Raw genomic sequence first — 22,014 nt, forward strand, 5'->3', positions numbered from 1 at the left:
CAGGCTATCCAACCAAAATATTGTATGCATTTCTTACCTCCTTCAGGTACACCATATCTCATCCTTAACTGCATTTCACTAATAATTACTGGTGAACAGAGTAAATTATGGAGCTCCTCATTTTGCAATTTTCCCAGTCTCCAGTCACTTTATCCCTCTTTGATTCAAATGCAGATGGCTAATGATAACAAGTTTGAGAATGTACGCATAGTGTATCAATTTTGGCATGTTCACCCCTACATCTTCAGTTCATAAATGTTAACCTCTGATGTTCTTATAAATAGTGGAAAATGGGCAGAAAGGATGAACAATGGTCTCCAATATAAAAATCAATAAAACTCGATGTATGGAATATCCATTTATTAAAGCAAGTTGTGCAAACCGTGTGGTACAGCCAGTCCTGCAAATACACAAAATATACAGCAGCACAGTTTAGTGTTAGACACCTTGGTTACATGGCCCCATGCTTCCAGATACCAAGATGCTTACAAATAGTGCAGTAGGAAAGCCATTATTCAACTCTTGCATTGCAAAAGATCTTTCAACAATAGAAGACTGATGGTTTCTGATGATGGTCATTAACATATGTAAAACTGATCTTTAAAACTCTGTTCATCATCTTCAGGTAAAAGAGAAGGGAAAAGTGGGCAGAAACTCTAACTGTTTATTTCACTCATTTATCCAAGTGACACTCCTGCAACATAGAGGTCTGCTGGTGTCTGGGTAAGATGCTTCTTCTCTTGTTCACAATGTTCTGCATTTCATCCCAGACCAGATACGTATGTTGATTTTTCTGTTCACAGATTGAAACCTTCACCTCTTCCAAAGATAAATCTTTGAAGAATACCAGGTCCCATCATGTTTCAAGGTTCACCCTCTGACAATAATCATTCTCATAATCACCGCATCATCCATGATGACACTTCTCACCGTCTACAAATGGCTAATACAAAACAAAGAGGAAATATGAACAGAATTAAGTTAGAACTCAGTTAATTATCTGAATCACTATCAAGTACAATTACTTTCCTCTTCTGTGAGTTCCTTTTTCTAGCACCATGAACCTGAATTTTATCATCAGTATCTAATGTTAGATTCAAGACTTCAGCCTTTGATACACACATCATTTCAAGACCATCAGACTTTTTCACTTTCTTATATGTTTCTATTTTTGGAGATTGAATAAAACATTTGCTGCTTAATGTCACTTTAGTATTTCCTGCAGTGTTGTGGCTTTGTTCTGACAAAGTTGGTACACTTTTCCCACTAATATGCATTGTAATATTATGTTTATCTGACATGGCTGCAGCTGCCTTAGGACCTGAAATAAACACACAAATTATACAGACTAAGAATATTTATAAAATGTTTATACATGTTTGATGTATGTTTTCATGCTTGCTCTCATAAAGGAGATATTTCAACTGACAAACAGCACAGCATGTAACACAGCTAACAAAAAGTTATCAGTAATGATGCTACACAGCGAAAGGTTCTGTACATGAGCCCAGTGAGATTCTTTGCTTTCACAAGACTTTAATGACATACAGAAGAATGTTTACAATAGGGTAAGTCAAGGTATAAACTGTGGGTATAATCCCGCTTAATTTGAGTTTTATTAAGTTGCATAAGAAAGAAATGTGGTATATTTAGATAACAAGTTTCAGCAATTTACTGTTTCAATTAAATGTGTTCCATGTGATGGATACCGAAGATTCTTACATTACAAAGTGTAGGTAGGTAGGAAGGAATAAATGTGTGAGTTTGCGAGGATACTTAAGAAAGAAATGTGGTATATTCAGAAGGAAAGAAACAGCTATAAAACAGATAATGTCTGGATTCAATTGGGTATTCCTATCATTTAATGCATGCCATCTTACACATTTGTAGTTATATCTATTGAAACAGCTTATGGCTCACAGAAGAGCCCAAAAGAAATCACAGAATTGCTATGATATATACTATATTATGCTGTAACATGTTCAGAAATATTTACAAATGTTAACTTATAAGAAAATAAATAACACTTAATAAAACGCAATACACAAAGTACAGCAAAATAATCTTAAAACTTTGCATACCGTGTAGTGTATTAGAAAATAAAATAAGTAAACAAACAACTATTAACACTATAAAAACGACACTATTGCCATACGCGTTTCAACCTCAAGAGGTCATCATCAGTGGCATCTGGGAAATTAATTCATCCAGTTTAAACCATTTGATTAAATGAATTAATTTCCCTGATGCCACTGATGATGACCTCTTGAGGCTGAAACACGTATGGCAATAGTGTCGTTTTTATAGTGTTAATAGTTGTTTGTTTACTTATTTTATACAATACTTTTATTTTCCGTCGTTTACACAAGCTTATTGTTAAAATCATATAAAATTTCACATAAAATTGTTACATTTTAAAATTGACGACATGTTTCGATATACAATCTTATCATCGTCAGGTCTATCAAAATTAAAATTAAAATCTGGTGTATCTGTTGCTCTGCTTATAAGTTGTACTTATTTTATATTACAACAAAATAAGTTAATGTTTATAAAAATATAATAGACTCTACAATACTAATAAACTTAAATTAGAGCAACTGCATCTAATATTTACACAACAAATTAAAATAATTTGGCAAAAGACAAACAAATCAAAATCAAATTATATAAAACTTTATGACATGCCTTTCAGTGTAAAATATTTTTCTAATAAACTTTGATTTGTAAATCATTCTAGCTACAACTTTCAGAAGAATTAGTTTGTTGCAGCAAAACAATAACTTTTTGAGCACACAGAAAAATATAAGCAAGAAATATATGCTTTCTTACCTCTCTTCAAATAGCTGATGGTACTGTAGGGTGTGAAATGGAAATCCTCTTGCAAGTATCCCTTGATTAGTAGATGACCAAGAACAGCCTCCCCTCTCTCTCGAGAGAAACTAGGCACTGGGACAGATCTGACACGCAAATTTACAGCTCCCTTCCCGTACCATGCATCTAACAACTTCTGTGCTGAAATCATGTAGTACTGATAAAATTAAAAACCATATTAATTCTTTCAATTTGGAAATATAAATCAAAACATAACTATGTAACAATTGACAACAATAAATGAAAACGGCCTGAAAATTTTCAGGGAGTAAGACAAAGAATACTCTATCATTACTGTTTAATACTGCAATCTATAAAATAGTAATGACAGCAGAAATGGATAGAAACACTAATCTAAGAACTTTAATATACCCAGATGTCAATGCATTAGTAGGGCAAAGAAGAACTGGAAAATAAAAGTAATTAATATTACAAAAGCTTCAACAATTCAAAGAGAAATTAAAAGTTGTTGGTGGATATTAACACTTCATGAAATGGAAGGGTACAATACTGCATTCAGAAGTTTGATTTAAAAATCAGTTGGGACAAAAGTGGTCATGCTCTCAAAATAGACAAATGCAGATTTAAAAAAACTGAAAATCTTACACATGTAAGTCAACAGTATATAAGAGATTTTGAAAAATTCAAGCCATACTCCTGCCAAATCCTAATATTTTTCAGAATTACTTCTGTAAGATACACTAAGATTAATCTTATGTGAAATATCTACTATAAAAATTTGTGATTTTGTCGTCGTTTACCAATTTGTTGTCAAAAAATGATGTCATCAACAATGCCAACAGATATTTGTTTACTCGGCACTGTTATGGAACACAACAATGCAGAGTAAACAAATAACGCTTCACAACAAAGATATCAAAAACTATCAAGCCAGTCGCATTATCACTGCTCCAGAAGCAGCACATCGCCTCCGAACAGCGACATAAAACTATTTAAGAAATGAAGAAAAGTGAAAGAAGACGTTACCAACACCAACAAGGTAATCTGATACTAATAATAATATTCATTCAAGTCATACTGCTCATTCAAGAGTTAAAACACTTCAATAAGACACTAAACTAACCCCGCGTTTTAAACACTTGACTAACCCCCCCCCCCCCCGGGGGGGGGGGGGGGGGGGGGGGGTTGGTCAAGTGTTTTAACCCCCCATTCGAGGGGGTTAGTTTAGTTTCTTACTCAAGGGTTAAAACACTTGAATGAGACACTAAACTAATATGGTTTTCACACACTGGATGGACAGCCACAGAATTTCTAAAACACTCGAAAGGGGAGACTATCAGATACATCAACTGAAAGGTGTGAAGCTAGAAGAAAGAGATAATAAGGTTCCAATATGAGATCTGAAGATCTCATGGCAGTGAAGACATAAATGTTTGCCTTTTCAGTTGTATCATTGCATGAAAGAGCATATACTACCTCCATTTTCAGTCCTGAAGACCAATATCAACAGTAAGGTTCCAAATTTGGGAAATTGGTTGCGTTTTAAACACTTGACCAACACCCCCCCCCCCTTCGAGGGGTTTGTCAAGTGTTTTAACCCTCAATTGGGGGGGGGGGGGGGTTTAGTTTCTTATACAAGGTTGGTTGCGTTTTACAAATTTGCCCCCCCCCCCCCCCCCCCCGGAGGAGCTCCGAAAGGAGCGTTCTGCTCTAGTGTATACAAAATAAATGCATTATCTAACTTACCTGTCAATTTTATATCATTTGCAGCAGCATTTGAGATCAACTGATAGAATGCTTGACAAAATGGAGTAATAATCATCTCTTTTCGTTCCTTTAGGTTGCAACAATGATCACACATTGCATTACAGTCTTGACTCTTCCATACTTCATCAAAATGTGATGCTATAATAGCACGTCTGCATCTACAATGAAATTAAAGGGCACATAAAAGTGCAGCATGTGAAACCACAAAGCATTTGTGATGTGCACACAATGTGCTTGTATGTGTGGGACAATTCAGTATAATGATCAGATACAGCTGGAAACAGACAGTCAGAAATGCATTGTTACAGTAAACTTGCTTTTCAACAGGCTGCCCTAAGCCACACAAATCCAGTCCTTGCTTTCAGATCCCATTTCTCTAAGATTTACTACAGAGTATCCTAGGTCCCCCCAAGTGATTTCTTTCCTTCAGTCTATGAGGGTGTTAAATTAGTACAAAATTAAAATCAATCCATGAAGCAGTCCTTCTTGGGAAGCTGAGCATCATTCAGCTGGTCAAAAAATGTCTTGCCTTCAATGGACTCAAATGTTAATTACTCAGTTTTCATGAAACCTATCACTGGATTATCTATCCTCAAACAATACCTTCACACTCTATTTCTTTAAGTTCCACTTTAATATTATCCTCCCATCTGTGCCTCAGGTCTCATAAGAATCTTAGTACCCGACTGTCATTCTCTCGCACATTACAAAAGCATGTGGTAATCAGTTTAAGAAAATTTTATCAATGTTGTAGTTAATTAATTTATACCATTACTTCGATGTTGATGCCATGATCTGGAATTTGTTCAGTGGAGGTAAATTTGTGTATCTCCACACCATACTGGAGATTACTAGATGATTCCTTCTGATATCTCTGATTTAACACTGCTGTAATTTGAGCTCTAATTGCTTTGTGCTCTGATGACATCTATCTGGATCCCATCATATACTGATTATATTGAATCCCAAGTATGAAGTATAGTGTCAACACTTCCAACACTGATGTTGAAAGTTTTTATCCTAATTCGTGCACACTAATATCCTTCTGTTATTCTATGTGATTGGCCTGGGAGATTGCCACACAAGTGACGACAGTTGCTGTGCGCTTTGCTGGCAAACCACCTTGACAAATTTATATCATTAAACACTGAAGACTAGAGCATTTTAAATTTCTTATAATGTGTTTGAAGGCCCTGATGAATTTCAGGCCCTTTCACACTGCCCTTACAGGCACAATTAATAATCCATGTTACACTTAGCTAAATAAATGTTACAGAGCAAAACTATTGCAGACCTAACACAAGCTGTGTTGCATATATAATGTTCAATTCAATATACCTGTATGCATCCAAACAGTATTCAACAATGTTGTACAAATTCTGTCGGCCAGTCTGTTGGGTGAACACCATAGAACTGAGTTTGAACACATCCGACAAGCGATACATCAGGATGCATTCAGCACGCAAGCCATCTCGACCCGCACGCCCACTCTCCTGCAGGCAGCAAAGATATAACAACTTGGCAAAATATATAACGTAAACAAACTCCTGATTCTGTTTGGCATCAATTAATTTACTTTAATTTACCCTTATACATGTTTTAAAACTATTTCATGTTAAATCAAAATCCAGGCAGGGTCGTCTTACTCTTATAATTGTATCAATGGATTTTGTCAATTCCATTTATTGCCGTAGCTTCACACATCAAAAATATGTCTTACAAAGCCAAGTTTGTTTGAACTCAGGGTCACAGAAATTCTTTTATGATCTGTCTGCACCAGGCAAGGATTATGTAACAGTGCCTGTCACTCCCACCTCAGAAGTTCAAAAAGCTGCCATGTCAGAATTTATGGTAGGACATAAATACCATAAGACTAAGTTTTCTTATAAAATAAGAAAAGTATGCTAAAATTGTACTGATTTTTTATGTTGTAATTCTGGTAATGTCCCAAAAAAAATAGAACACCGTTTATTCCAAAATTTGATGCTGGAAGGCAACCCAATCAAAATTTTCACATTATTCATGAAAATCAGGTAACAAACCTTTAATTTAAATACAGCATTTAATGTATCCCATATCAACACACTCAAATTACCTGATAAAAATTTTCCATTGATTTGGATAAGGAATGATGAACCACAAATCGAACATCAGGTTTGTCAATGCCCAAGCCAAATGCAATTGTAGCAACCACAGCCTGTGAAAAGAAAGAAACTGATAATTATAACATTATTATTAGCATGATGTAATGAAACTTGATTATTTTTACCCTATATTAAATGTCGCCAATAAGGGATAATCTTTCACTTGTTACACCTCTGGTACAATGTATGAAATAAACAAATAGAATGCACCTATAAAGCAATAATACAATCCCACCTGATGTTCACCACTGAGCCACTTAGCATGAACTTCACTTCGGAATTTGGCTTCTAGGTTGGCATGGTAACAACCTACTCGAAGTTTTCTCTTTCTAAGTTCATGCATCAACTGCTCACAGTCTTTGATAGAAGTGGTGTATATGATTCCAGACTGATCACAGTAACGAGTCTTCAACAGCTCTTCCAGTTCTTTAAGACATTCTTCTTGAGATGAGGCCTTTGTTCGCACCTGTGAGTTAATGATTATGGCTTTAAAGCATGTGTATTTTTACATATAACATATCTGTAAATATGAATTAAGACTATAAATTGCATATAAACTTTCAAATACTTTAAAACCGCACAATATCTTGCAGTTAATTTGTATCCTATTCCAAAATAAATCACATATGACTCATACGTCATATCAGTATAAATTAAATATTTAAATTGTAGACACCTGTATGTTTTGTACTTTAAGACTTCCTCCACATCCTATAGCCAGTCTGACTAACTTTTGAATCCAAGGTATGTTTATGTATTTATGTAGAAAGTACGCAATGATAATAATCATGTACACTGTTCAAGCAGTTTTTCCCCTTTCATTTATATAACACAATTGAAATCAAAGAAAAATCAGACTGCAATTACAAGTAAAAACACACGACTTCTAAATATAATTCCAATAAAGGCTGAATTTCCAGAACAGCTGTGTCAAATCACAAGAATTCTTTGGAGAGGACAGGGTGGAATAGCAGCTAATGCAGTAAGTATAAAGAAGAAACTTAAAATCACACCTTATGCAGGCTAGGAAAGAGAACTAATCTTAATTAGGAACAATTAACCATACAATAAATAGCAGATGCATATTAAGATACCACTGTTCTAGAATATATAATTCTCTGCACTCTAAATAACTTTATCAACCTCATTTAACCTATTCAGTGTTCTCGTCTGAATATTTAACATCAGAGAGGAAAACTAAATCCTTAACACCAACATATTCTCATTCACGTGTTACATGAGAACAACTTCTGTAATCAGAAATTAGCATATTACAGTTTTCTTATTCATTAAAATAAACATTCCACACCTCATAGTAGAGATTTGGCCTGTTAAAGGATGCTTTCAATACTAGACAGCCCTGAATGCGTAACATCTTCTGAACATCTATTGTGATTTTGGAAGTAGCAGTAGCAGTGAGTCCTAGAACAGGTACATCTGGAAACATCCCTTTCAGTACACCAAGGAACTTGTAGTCTGGAAGGGAGACAATGTACGTGAGATTACGGTTTCTAACTAAATTATATTACATCACATTTTTAACAGGTAATTATATACTTCCAATTAATTACAAGAGATCAGTGACAAACTTAATTTGAAAATTTGTTAATTTATTTACTCCAACTTCCTCCCAGTTCCCTTAAATTTGTGAACATTTTAACCTCGCCAAAACTGGAGTTCAAATCCTGACATCTCCAAAACTGTTCAAAGTTACATACCAAATAAATTTAACAAAAATCAAATACTTCTTAATGTACGTATATGAAAATTGAAATTGTATGTATGTGCATCTGTACGTTCATTTAGGGCATAAGGGATACACCAATTTGCACCATACTTGGCATCCTTATGCCCTGAAACCAAAAGGAGATTTCAGAAAAGTCAAAACTCCAAAAATACTGTCCTGGGTTCAGATTCCAGTGAGGATGGCTTCTAAAAGTTAGAAAGTATGCACAACAGAAGATCAGCAACATGACCAGTTATTTCAGGAGTGAAGCCACAACCCCAAAAAGTGACAACACTGCTGAATTGGAAGACACCTAGGCTCTAGAACAAATAAAACTGTTAGGCCAACAACTTCTTGGAAAACCTAGGCATAAATGTGAGTGCAAGTTAAGACAGATCTTCAAAAAACGGTGTGAAGGTGTAGACTGGATTAAACTATTGTCAAGTGGCAGACTCTTGTAACACGAACCTTCAGGTTCTATAAAGGGCTAGGAAATTTCCTCACCACGTGAGAAACTACTGGCTCCTAAAAGATGAAATATCCTCACTGCTGCAAAGCCAGAGCAGAAAATCGGATCTGACCCCTGATTCTTACATGTGAACATAAGTAAATTGGATAAACATGAAAAATTACAAACCTGGGCGAAAATCATGACCCCACTGGGAACAACAATGGACTTCATCAATAGCAATGAGAGACAGACGGCCAAGTCCATACATTTTCTGCACCTTTGTCATGAAACGCTTACTTTTGGCCAGCTTTTCAGGTGTTACATACAGCAGCTTTAGTTTAGCATTCTTGTTCAACATGGCCTATAATAAAAATCTTACAATATATAAATAACATGAATGTCAAGTTTGCCTGCAAGAAGACTTGCAATCTCCAATACCCGAGTCATCAACACGCACACACTCATGGACACACACGTGCAAGTGCGTGCACGCACACTGGAATTTTGTAAATATAGCATTTTGCAGGTTTCAAGAACATGGCCCTTATTTTGGAAGGAGAACACAAATTACAAGAGCCTGGAAAAAAAATGTTCAGGAATATTTGGCTTTAACACATTTACTGTCAGGCATTTAAATTCAGGATTCCTTCAACTGAAAGGGTTTAAAACCCTCAACTGAGGTTTTGTAATGTATGAAGAATCGTATTTCACAAATTTTGGAACAGAAAAGATAACTTTCATTACAATTAGTACACTCTGAGGATGTTATATTGTACACAACAGCCTTCAGAGTGCAGAGGAGTCCCAAAATATCTGCAATTACTTACTCTCATAGTGCTCCTAATTTTTGCCACTAACATGTCTGTACCTTTATGGAACACAAAATGGTCTTTGCTGCCTCCATCAATCACATTGATCATGGAGGCAGCAAGGACCTCTGAAATACTGATAAACTTCGATGAGACCACATGGCATTATAACAGAGAAGACAGCCACCTTCATACTCATTGCCATGAAAATCTCAAAACTGACATAAGTTGACACTGGCATCATTAAAGTTGTCAGATTTGGGGTCACAGCAGTGAGTATGAAGATTTCTGTCTTCTGGGTTGTTGCGTTGTGTAGACTGGTCGATGTTAACCAACGTTTCAGAGGTCATACTGCCTCCGTCATCAGGGCGATGAATAAGCCAATAGGGTGTTTGGGGCTAGGTTTATAGGTGCCGGAATGTGAATGGTGTAGCCTGCACCCATTGGCTTGGGGCAGGCTACACCATTCACATTCCAGCACCTATAAACCTAGCCCCAAACACCCTATTGGCTTATTCATCGCCCTGATGACGGAGGCAGTATGACCTCTGAAACGTTGGTTAACATCGACCAGTCTACACAGCGCAACAACCCAGAAGACAGAAATCTTCATTATCAAAGTCGATCATCTAAACAACATAAGATCACTTTCACAGTGAATGTGTAGATGGAAGGAAATTTTGGAATCCCTGTGACAACAGAATATTATTATGGGCTGAACATGTGGCTTTGACTGAATAAGACAAATACATTCAGAACTATTGATGAAGAAGCCTCTAGAACATCAGCCACACGTATAACTGGAGATGAAAGGGTAATATTAAGATATATCTTAGGGAAGTACAAACAAAGTGTGGTGATATACTTAGCTGAAATTTGTGTGCAACTGTGATCTTTAGTATTACCATTATTGAAACTTGAGGTTTGGTTTCCAGAAAGTAAGTTTGATAGTTATGATGTCAGTAAAGATAACGCCACTACCAAGTTTGTTCCATTCTAAAATTTATAGAAACTGCATACATCTTGGATAGAGTTCACCTCTTCCTTATTGCTTGCAGCACTAAACATGGCTGCAGGCACATTAAGTGCTTTAAGCGCCAACAGCTGATCTTCCATCAGGGAAACCAAAGGGGATATTACCAAGGTGACACCTGTTAAAAAGGGAATAATTTTGTTTTTAGTATTTAACAACTTTTACAATTACATCTGCTAATAAACCCTTTTTCATACATGGGTACTCCGTAAACTTCACAGATACCATGCTTTTCCAACAAATAAGCACCCACTCCAAACTGTCTACAAAAATTTCACACTTAACATTATTTATGCAATAAATACTTTCTAAAACTTCCCCTCACTCAAGTTTGTTTACACCAACTCTCATTTTATCTGCAATGTTGTATAGTATGCCAACAGATTCCTAAATACAAAGGTGAAATGTGAAGATCTAAGTGAACTAAATGTAGTAACATCAGTAACCATAAACACCTTTTTACATGACACCCATACTACATAAACTAACTAACTAACTAGATGGCTTACCGAACCCGAAGGTTCATCACCGAATTAACCAAAGCCCTCCACCGGACCCTGTCCTGGGCCAACAAAATCCAGTTTCCTTCAACTCCTATCTCGGATAGATCCCGCCTGAGATTATCCTCCCATCTACGTCTAGGTCTCCCCAGCGGTCTCTTCCCTTCAGGTTTCCCAACCAGTACCCGGTGCACACCTCTTGTCCCATCCATGCGCGCTACATGTCCCGCCCATCTCACTCTTCTCGACTTAATCACCCTCACAATACTGGGGGAGCAGTACAGATTTTTAAGCTCGTCATTGTGCAGTTTTCTCCACGCCCCATCGTCTTCCCTCTTAGGCCCAAATATCCTCCTCAACACCCGATTCTCAAACACCTGCAATCTGTGTTCCTCCCTCTGAGTGAGAGACCATGTTTCGCACCCATACAAAACAACAGGCAAGATTATTGTTTTGTATACTTTAATTTTCAGGTTCTTAGAAATCAGACGGGAAGACAAAATATTTTGGACTGAGAAGTAGCAAGCATTTCCGGAATTTAGTCTCCTCCTAACTTCCTCACAAGTATCATTTTGATTTGTTATTGTTGTTCCCAAATATTTGAACTTTGTAACCCTTTCAAAGGATTTATTAGCTACCCTAAGATAATTTTGCCCGCCTGTCTTCTGATGACGAGATACTAACATGTACTTAGTTTTTTCTGAATTTACTTCCAGCCCCACTTGTCTACCAGCCTCTAGTAAAACTTCTGCGTTCCTCTTTATTGTATTTATATCGTCCCCCAATAAATTAACATCATCAGCATATGCCAATAGCTGATGTGTCCCGTTCAATTGCAAACCCTCCTGCCTACCTTGGACCTTCCTGATGGCGTATTCTAGCGCAAAGTTAAAGAGCAAGGGAGACAAAGCATCTCCTTGTTTTAGACCGTTCTTGATGAGGAATGTCTCAGATACATATTTACCTACTCGAATTTTGCTGCAGGTTTCATTTAAGCACATTTTTATTAGACCCACTAGCTTCTTTGGTATACCAAATTCAATAAGAATATTATATAGCACTTCTCTCTTCACAGAGTCATAGGCTTTTTTGAAATCTATAAATAACTGATGTACAGTCCCACCGAACTCCCATTTTTTCTCTAGTATCTGACGAATGCAAAAGATCTGATCAATCGTTGATCTGTTTCGTCTGAACCCACACTGATGATCCCCAATAGTTTCATTCGCATATGGGGTTAATCTTGCCAAAAGAATGTTGGATAGAATTTTGTATGAGGTTGATAGCAGCGATATTCCTCGGTAATTACCACACTCAGTCTTGTCCCCCTTCTTATAAATAGGAATAATTATGGATTCCTTCCATTGATGTGGCATCTCTTCCTTATCCCAAATTAACTGAATAAGCTTATGGATCCTCATATGCAACCCTTTGCCACCTGCTTTAATTAATTCGGCCGGAATCTGATCAATTCCTGGAGATTTATAACTTTTCAACTTCCCAATGGCTAGTTCCACTTCATCTAAGCTAGGTTCTGGCACCAACAGTTCAGCTGTATGCATTTTAATCTGTCTAATATCACCAGTATTATGAACATTTAAGAGCTCGCTAAAGAAATTTTTCCACCTATTCACAATTTTTATTGGATCTGCAAGCAAATTGCCACTATCATCCTTTACCAAATTAGTCTGGGGTTGATATCCTTTCTTAAAGTTATTAATGCCTCTGTACAGGTCTCTGATGTTTTTTTCCTTATTATTTGTCTCAAGTTCAGCAATTTTGCCCTTCAGGTATTCCCTTTTCTTAGTCCTAAAGGTTCTACTAGCCTCACGTCTCACGTTACATAGATTATCCGCATTTGTTTTGTTTGGGTTCTGCAACCATTGAAATTTTGTTTGCTTCCTTCGATCTATTAATTTTGAACATTCTTCATCAAACCACGGTTTATTTTGCTTTCTCCTGTAGTATCCTAGTTTCTCTTTTGCTGAAATTTTGATGCAGTTTCTGACATTTTCCCACTCCCTGTTGATGTCCACACTTTCATTATCCTCATTTGTCTCTAAAATTTGAAACCTATTCGAAATTTCAACTTGATATTGTTCCTTTGCCTCTCCCTCACTTAATTTTTTCAAATCAAATCTTTCTGTGTCAAAATTTTGTTTAGTTCGTCTACTTACTGAAAGCCGCTCCCTCACTTTTGCTACCACCAGATAATGATCAGTGTCGCAATCTGCTCCTCTGAATGATCTCACATCAATTACATTTGTCTGCCTTCTCTTATCTACTAAAACATGATCTATTTGATTGTGTGTTCTGCCATCTGGGGAAGTCCAAGTGTATTTATGAACATCACGGTGTGGAAATTTTGTACTTTTTACAATTAAATCTTTTGACGTAGCGAAGGTCACTGCTCTGACGCCATTATCATTACTAAGTGCATGGAGACTCTCGCTGCCTATTGTGGGTTTGAAGACATCCTCCCTCCCAATTTTTGCATTGAAATCTCCTAGCAGAATTTTCATGTGAACTACAAGCAAAAATTGTGCAACCCAAATAAGTGGTAAATTATAAGTCTGGTAATTTCAAAGTAAAAATTCTGCATGATACTACATCAATATATCTCACAGTATTTAACTGTTTGAATTTTACAGCAGATTTGAAACTATGTTGTCACTACAACTCCTTCCACTACCACTATTTGAGTTTAATATCTTGCCTTCCCCTACCACTCTCATCTTCCCTCTTCTCTCTTGCATGCCAGAGACCATCACAGAATAAGATGATAATGTAACTTGCCTCTGAATATGGGGCAATTACTCTAGTGACTACATCAAAATCATGTGACACTGAAACTGACTTTACATTTCAGATATGGAAATATGTTATACATGAATAAACATATAAATGTAGAAAAACGAAACAAGTTCTTTTGGCTCACTTGTACATTACCACTTTTAACAAGAGCTGGAAGCTGATAGCAGAGACTTTTTCCACCTCCTGTAGGCATTATAAGAATAATATCTTCGTTGGACAAAACTGCATTGATTGTTTCATGCTGTAATGGGCGAAACCCATCCAATTTGAAGACTGAATTCAGCACCTCTGTCACTTTGCCAGACCATGGGAAATCTGAAGAATATATGGAAGTAGATAAAAATTTGTATATAAAACAGCATATCTATATGTGGTCATAAGTAAAACAGCAGAACAGTTCTGCTAGATTCAATGCAGGTTGTTTAGGGGAGGGAGGGTATAGCTCCTACTCATTATTGATCTCAGCACTAGATGGGGGTAAGTGGTCATCATCACGCTCCAGCCACACTTTACCCTGGGAAAAGACCCTGATACCCATAGGATAGGAGGCTGGGTGGGTCCCAGAGCCAGTCTGGACGCCGGGGATCGAACTCCAGTCGTCCAGCCATTAGCTAGTCATTGTAATGACTGAGCCATCCTGGCTAATATAATCATATGTACACAATGGTATTAAAAATAAACTGCTCCTTAATTAAGACCTGCATTTATATAATGATTATTAGCAAACTTACAGCACATTACATAAAACCATGATGACCCTTGCAAGTATACATAAAACATACATTTTCAGAAACTATGCAACCTGGACACATGCTAATGAGACTTGTGTAATACTGAAAAACTGTTCCATGAATCAAAATAATGGACATACCAGTACTTGACCAATCACGGCTGGTGAGTACATGATTCTGTTTTAGTAAAATTGAATCTTTCAGCTTTCCTATTCTTTCCAGAAGCAGTTTTCTTCTATCACTCAAATTGTGCAACTGGACCTCAACTTCACACAACTCGTGCTCAGCTCTAGCCAGCTCCTCTTTTTCTGCAGTGAATAAATACACATAAACACGTGTTCCAAATTCTTAAATATAAATTTGTATTTATTGTTATAGTCTTCCTCAAATAAACTTCTTTTCTCATGAAAGAGAAGTTACCTTTGTACTCTTGGCCTTTTCCATTTTCCATCCTACCCGCCCTGCAACTACTGTACTTAAAATTAAAACCGTTAGAAACCAAGGAAAATACACTTATTGCATCTGGAACCTGTCAGAAACATTAAATTCGTAGTCTTCAAACAACATTAAAATACCAAGCGCCTCATATTTCGGGCCCCGCAAGGTTAACATCACGAGCACAGACAACTCAAGACATTAATCTCGCAAGTTGGTTTCAATGTTTTCCTCTAACCAGAAAAGCTACCAACGTGATGTCACTTTTGAACACAGATTAAACCAGACACGCAATGCTATTGGAAGGTAATGTAACCTCTTGGATGTTGTATTCGTCCCTGTGAGCGATTCATACTACTGATAACGATAACGCGACAGTGACACAGTCGGTAAAAAAGTTAACTACTCTTCAACACCCCTACCTTTTATTATTTTTTTATTAAGTGTTCTGTCTTACGACAGGTCCATTGCTCTGCCCAAAAAGAGCTCTCCAGTTTTCCCTATTCTCGGCTTCTCGTTTTAATTCCTGGAACATCATCTTCTTTCCTTGTTTAAGATCGTCGGTTAGCTGTATCAATCTTCTTCCTAGTCCTCTCTTTCCTTCAACCTGGCCTTCGGTGATATCACTCAGTAATCCATTCCTTCTCATAATATGTCCCAGCCAGTTAGCTTTCCTTCGTGTAATCGCCTGCAGAATGTTTCTTTGCTCGTTGACTCTCCTCAATACTTCTTCGTTAATGTTCATGAAGAAGTTCTTGTGAATCGTGCCAAGATGTCGCCACGTATGCTGTCAACTTGATCTAAATTATTTAAACATCGTGGTAAGAACTCATTGTGTGTGCAATGGTGGAGGTTGTTTTTATTAACTGTATGAAGAACTGCTCGGAATTTTAAAAAGAAAATGGCAGAAAATAAGAAAAGGACACTCAGTATAGAGTTAGGATACTTGGAAGAATGTGCTGCATGGAAATTAGAAAGTAGATTCTTTCCTAGTAAAGTAGGTGGGAAACCAGCATGGTTAGACCTGTGTCATCTACCAAATAGTATTCTCTGTGGTAATTGTAAAAAGCCGTGCATTTGTTTATGTCAGGTATATGCCCCATTCGAAGAATTTGATTCTTGTTTTCATAGAACAATATTTGTATTCATCTGTAAAGATCCAGCATGTTGCAGATATAATGACAATAAAAATTTCATAGTGTACAGATGTCAGTTAAATAGAATAAACGAATTTTATTCCTTTGAACCACCCATTGAAGAAGAAAATTCGCAACCAGGTACAAAACATGAGCTGTGTAAAACATGTTGTGTCTGTGGTGCGAAGAGCGGTAGCCACTGTGGCAAATGTAAAGTGGCTTATTACTGCAGTAAAGAACATCAAATAATTGACTGGAAATCCGGTCACAAAGAAAAGTGTTCAGCAGGTTAGTTGGCTGATAGTGGAAACCACTAATTCCACGTTTGCAGTGTTTATTAGAGCAATTTTTGCTGTTAGTAATATTTGGACACAAAAATTTGCCATCATAGTAACAAAAAGTACCAGTGTGTCACCATTATCACCTCAATAATATCGTAAATGTTCCACTGACTTCAATTTTGGAATAACTTGTTCAGGGAGATACACTTGAAACTGTTTTTTTACTTTTTGTAAATTAGAAACTGGGCCAGTAAATTTTTAGCCATGTTCAACCATTCCACCATTGAATAACTAATTCCTGACAAACCACATACTTCATTGTTCTTCAGAGTAGGCTAAATATATTTTTCAGATGCATTCTTTAAAATTGTTCATATCTTTCTGGCTTGATATTAGTTTATTACAATTAACAGTACAGATAACACATGCATAGTGATAAATTCTCCTTTTTCCATAGCTATATAACCTATGTAGTTGAAAAGTATCATTAAGTAAACCAAGAACTGATGAAGAAAGCTACTCAACAATAGGAATATTGTACTGTAAAGAGATAAATTACAAATTCTTTCATGTGGGTGGACAGCACTCTAATTTGAGTTATGAAGTTGTGTTTGACAAATTGTATAAATCTTGTTTGGTTTTATGGTCATTAAGGGTTATTGTGGATTGACTTTTACCAAAATACAATTGTCTTAATAGCTTTAATTATAGCCCCCCTGATAGCATTTCTTTGAAGTCTGTTGAGTAGTTTGCAGATGTACCATAGACATGACCTTCCCTTTATCCACACATTTTCTGCCATTCCTTTAGTCCTAATCAAGGATTCCCTTATAGGATGCAGTATTTATTAAATTATGATTTCAGTAAGTTGACATGAATTAACATGATCATTGATCATATGTTGCAATAACAGGAACTGAACATGAAGACAAAGAAAGTGAAGAGAGACGAGATGTTCTAGTGCCACAGTTTGAAATTGTGATAGAAGCTGAAGATTGCTTACAAGAAGAAGAGGTGTCCAATGATTTGAAAACAGAAGAAGAAAAGTTAAAAGCATTTGAGAAAATGGTTCAAGAAGGCAAGGCAGGAACATTACAAGGTTTGTTTAAAATGTATCAGCATGTTGCATTCAGGATAGTGTATTGGCTGTGCATATTGAACCATTCAGTTGTTACGTTGTCCCTCTGCCTATGCATTTTATCATGAAGCATGTGTATGTTGCATATGCAAAGCTTTACACATGGCTAATTTACCCCTGAACTGGTAGGTGTGGTAGTCCCAAGAAACTATGTGTCTGCCAGGAATCTGACCAAAATAATCCAACTCGTTCCACAGTCACTTTGCACATTGCTAATTATGGAAGTAAAATTTAATACAATTGATGGTCATAACTTACAAGGGCATGTAACACAGATTACTAGTTCAGTGCCTGTATGCATTTTTACCATACACTTCATGATAAAGCTTTTAGTACCTTATCACTTTTAGATTGTTAGTGCAAGTTAAAAATGCCTCTCTCCTTACCTCCATCATAGATTTGATGCAAGAGAGACATTTTGGATTTTGTAACTTCAGGACTTATGCCAAACAAGACATCAGTTTGGACAGAAGTATATTACTGAGTCTATGACTTAACTTACAAAATAGATAGTCACAATTGGCTAAAAGAGTGGAATTAACAAGAGGATTGATGAAATTGCTAAGGACCTACATAGTTTACCAAATATTCCATCCATCCAATGGCTCTACAGCCATATCGGGCCTTGGCCTCCTCCAAATATTAGGATTCTCAAATCAGAGAGGATTTCATGAGACAAGTTGCACTAAAGCACACAAACAGAAAACCTGAAGGAAACATATTTTTTGAGGTCTAGCATGGATGGGAGGATAATATTAAAATGGATCTTACATGGTGAAGATGTGTTACATAAAAGGCAAGGAGTTTGACAAGCTCTGTGACTCACTGTTCAAAGGACTAACCAGAATGAGTAAATCAGTATGTTGATGATGTGTTATACATTTACAGTTGATAAAGACATTGTGAGACTTTTATTAGTACTCTTGCATTATTTATCTTCCAACATAAGATTGGGGTATTAAATATTTTCGTAGGTGATACTTCATTTGATGAACTGCAGAAGACAACATCACCTGAAGACAGACAGTTTTCAAAGTTCAATTCAAGAATAAGAAGAAATCCTGATCAAGTGTTGCGATATGACAGAGGTGGGACGCCTCTGTGGATATCTTCAGACCACACCCCAAATGAGGATGACATTCCTTGTTGCGAGTACTGTGGACAACATCGTCGGTTTGAATTTCAGGTCAGTTGCAAGTCATTGCATACGTTTTTGTAGTGAAGTCAATTACGAGGGTCGCTCATTAAATAATGCCCCACATTTTTTTCCTCAGAACATATTTATTCAAGATGGCTCAAATTTAGTGACAATATAAATCAATGTTTCCTTTACACATACTATTTTTCCACATAGTCCCCATCAACTTGTACAGTTTTACGCCAGCGTGGAACAAGTGCATGCATGCCTTGCCGGTACCAGCTCTTGTCCTGTGCACGTAGCCATGTCCTCACTGCTTGAATCACGCTCTCGTCATCTTCAAACCTTGTTCTGCGGATAGCATCTTTAAGTGGCCCAAAGAGATGGAAGTCGGAGGGTGCCAGATCTGGACTGTAGGGTGGATGGGGCAGCACCGTCCAACCCAATTTGGTGATTTCTTCCCGGGTTCTCAGACTTGTGTGAGGGCGTGCATTGTCGTGCAGGAGCAAAATTTCTGCTGGATGCTTGTGAGGCCGAACTCGTCGGAAACGCTTCTTGAGGGTTTTCAGGGTCCTGATGTACGCGTCTGAATTGATGGTCGCACCTCTTGGCATCACATCCACAAGAATGACCCCATCACTGTCCCAAAAGACAGTCATCATGACTTTTCCGGCGGAGGGAGTTGTCTTGAATTTCTTCTTTCTCGGTGATTGAGAATGATACCACTCCATTGACTGCCTTTTTGTCTCCGGCTCAAAGTGGTGTATCCAGGTTTCGTCACCTGTAATGATCCGGGACAGAAAGACCTCTCCCTCAGCATCAAAACGCTCCAACAATTCAGAAGAAATTGTTTTCCTTTGAATCCTGTGGTCTGCTGTGAGACTTCATGGAACCCATCTTGCGCACACCTTTGAATATGCAAGAGCCCGGATAATTGCAATCACACTTCCATTGCTGACTGAAAGCTGTTGGGCCAATTGTCGAGTTGTGATGCGCCGATCCTCACGAATAATGGCATCCGCGCGGTTCAACATGTCTGGAGTAGTGGCTGTGGCAGGACGCCCAGAGCACGGCAGATCACAGAGCTCGGTTTCTTCACTTCCTGAAGCTTTAACTCTCTTAGCCCAGCGACCAACGGTGCTCCTATCGACTGCACAGCTTCCATACACAGCACACAAACGTTTATGAATGTTCACCACCGTTTCTTTTTCAGCAACAAAGAATTCAATTACAGCTCGTCGCTTGTAACGAGAGTCGTTCACAGACGCCATTTTAACAGTTCACTACAGCTCCGCCATCGGTTGGAATCATTTGAAACTCCGTACACGAATGCGGGAAACATAAAATCTCAAGCATGTAAAAGTACACTTTTCTATATTCATTATTGGCTGAGAAAAAAAATGTGGGGCATTATTTAATGAGCGACCCTCGTACTTAGCCATAATTTTAAGAAAAGAAGGCAGACCAGTATAGACTAACTATATGAAAACTGTGTAGTGTTTCTCTATTTTGTGTGCAGTATAGCTGTGGTTTTTGACCCTCTGATTCACAGACTAGTAAACAGTAGGAAATTTTCCAAGGACCAGTCTCATATGGTCTCACTGCACAGTACAAATACATAGTATTCATATAAACCTAATTACTACTGCCATGTCTCAAATATATTTATTCACAACATAATTAATTCATACATATGACATATCAATCTCCTTCATTAAGCATTCACAAGTAAATATGTAGACACCAAAGGAACCAGAAAGTGAAAAAAGTTACTGGTTATAAAGTAAAGCTTTTTCAGATTCTTTATAAAGTTGGTATTAAACAAAAACTTTCATAAAGTTTAATGTCATAATAATGAATTGTTTACATATAAGAGACATCAGGAATGAAATATATTACCAAAAATTCTACATTATGTTGTATTAGCAGTTGTTACAGTAATTTTATTGTATTATGTCAGTGGTCAATTGGAGACATCATTTCAGTAACCTCTGTACCTATGACAGTGTGATGCTTTATATATAAACATCTGCACTTTTCAGTGTCAGATTATGCCCATAAAATCATAAACTGTGTTAATGAAATTACATTATAATGAGCTTTTATATGTGAATCCTTTGTAGATTCTGCCTCAACTGCTGAATTATCTGGGACTTGACAGCACAGAGAAGAGTGTGGATTGGGGAACACTGGCAATTTATACTTGCTCTCAAAGCTGTAATGAAGGTCCAGCATATAAACGAGAGTTTCTCTGGAAGCAAGATATTGTATAATGAAAGATTCCTTGGGGCATCATATTTGATTATTTTATGTGCTGTAATGCTTTCTAACATTTTCCCACTCCCTGTTGATGTCCACACTTTCATTATCTTCATCCGTCTCTAAAATTTGAAACCTATTCGAAATTTCAACTTGATATTGTTCCTTCGCCTCTCCCTCACTTAATTTTTTCAAATCAAATCTTTCTGTGTCAAAATTTTGTTTAGTTCGTCTACTTACTGAAAGCCGCTCCCTCACTTTTGCTACCACCAGATAATGATAAGTGTCACAGTCTGCTCCTCTGAAAGACCTCACATCAGTTATATTTGTGTGCCTTTTATTATTTACTAACACATGATCTATTTGATTGTGTGTGCTCCCATTTGGAGAAGTCCAGGTGTATTTATGAACATCACGGTGTGGAAATTTTGTACTTTTTACAATTAAATCTTTTGACGTAGCGAAGGTTATTGCTCTAACACCGTTATCATTACTAAGTGCATGGAGACTCTCCCTGCCTATTGTGGGTTTGAAGATATCCTCCCTCCCAATTTTTGCATTGAAATCTCCTAGCAGAATTTTCATGTGATACTTGCCAAATGTATCAAATACTGATTCCAGTTCTTCGTAAAAGCTATCCTTGATATCATCGCTTTTGTCCTCAGTTGGGGCATTACGTAATCCAACCTGTCACTAACAAATTCTACTCTCTTGCTGCCCTAATTCTGCTATGAACAAAAAACCCTGTCCCTAACTGATGATTGTCATTCCCCTTTCCATAGAAAAATGTAAAATTGTCTAATGGGATCGTGCCATC

At 37.0% G+C, this 22,014-nt stretch overlaps 2 protein-coding genes across 6 annotated transcripts; one reads left to right on the top strand and one right to left on the bottom strand.

Annotated features, from left to right (window-relative positions):
• Nucleotides 1–345: 345 nt before the first annotated feature.
• On the bottom strand, nt 346–15,974 carry LOC110835719 (ATP-dependent DNA helicase Q1). 5 transcript variants are annotated; one of them, XM_087347224.1, is made up of 12 exons: nt 15,668–15,974; nt 14,951–15,118; nt 14,215–14,394; nt 10,753–10,883; nt 9,110–9,284; nt 8,056–8,222; nt 6,982–7,212; nt 6,698–6,799; nt 5,941–6,095; nt 4,582–4,760; nt 2,833–3,015; nt 346–1,321 (listed from the first exon to the last, which is right to left on the bottom strand). In XM_087347224.1, exons 3-12 carry the CDS (start codon nt 14,270–14,272, stop codon nt 993–995), a joined length of 1,710 nt encoding a protein of 569 aa, XP_087203350.1. In that variant the 5' UTR covers nt 14,273–14,394; nt 14,951–15,118; nt 15,668–15,974; the 3' UTR covers nt 346–992. The 5 variants fall into 5 exon arrangements, 3 of the variants coding, with proteins under 3 accessions (XP_087203350.1, XP_021931958.2, XP_021932039.2); XM_022076266.2 differs by lacking the exon at nt 15,668–15,974 and adding an exon at nt 15,231–15,522; XR_015534707.1 differs by lacking the exon at nt 15,668–15,974 and adding an exon at nt 15,231–15,525 and having other exon boundaries at nt 1,276–1,321; nt 2,833–3,010.
• A 98-nt stretch (nt 15,975–16,072) lies between these two features.
• Nucleotides 16,073–21,235, top strand: Zfrp8 (Zinc finger protein RP-8). The gene is made up of 4 exons (XM_087347228.1): nt 16,073–16,669; nt 17,576–17,761; nt 18,775–18,986; nt 21,062–21,235. The coding sequence occupies exons 1-4, from the start codon at nt 16,147–16,149 to the stop codon at nt 21,209–21,211; spliced, it is 1,071 nt and encodes a 356-aa protein (XP_087203354.1). The 5' UTR covers nt 16,073–16,146; the 3' UTR covers nt 21,212–21,235.
• Nucleotides 21,236–22,014: the final 779 nt, after the last annotated feature.

Source organism: Zootermopsis nevadensis, unplaced genomic scaffold, assembly GCF_977971745.1.
Source record: "Zootermopsis nevadensis isolate Lab colony 2312 unplaced genomic scaffold, Znev_1.0 Znev_ptg000011l, whole genome shotgun sequence".
Lineage (NCBI taxonomy): Eukaryota > Metazoa > Arthropoda > Insecta > Blattodea > Termopsidae > Zootermopsis > Zootermopsis nevadensis.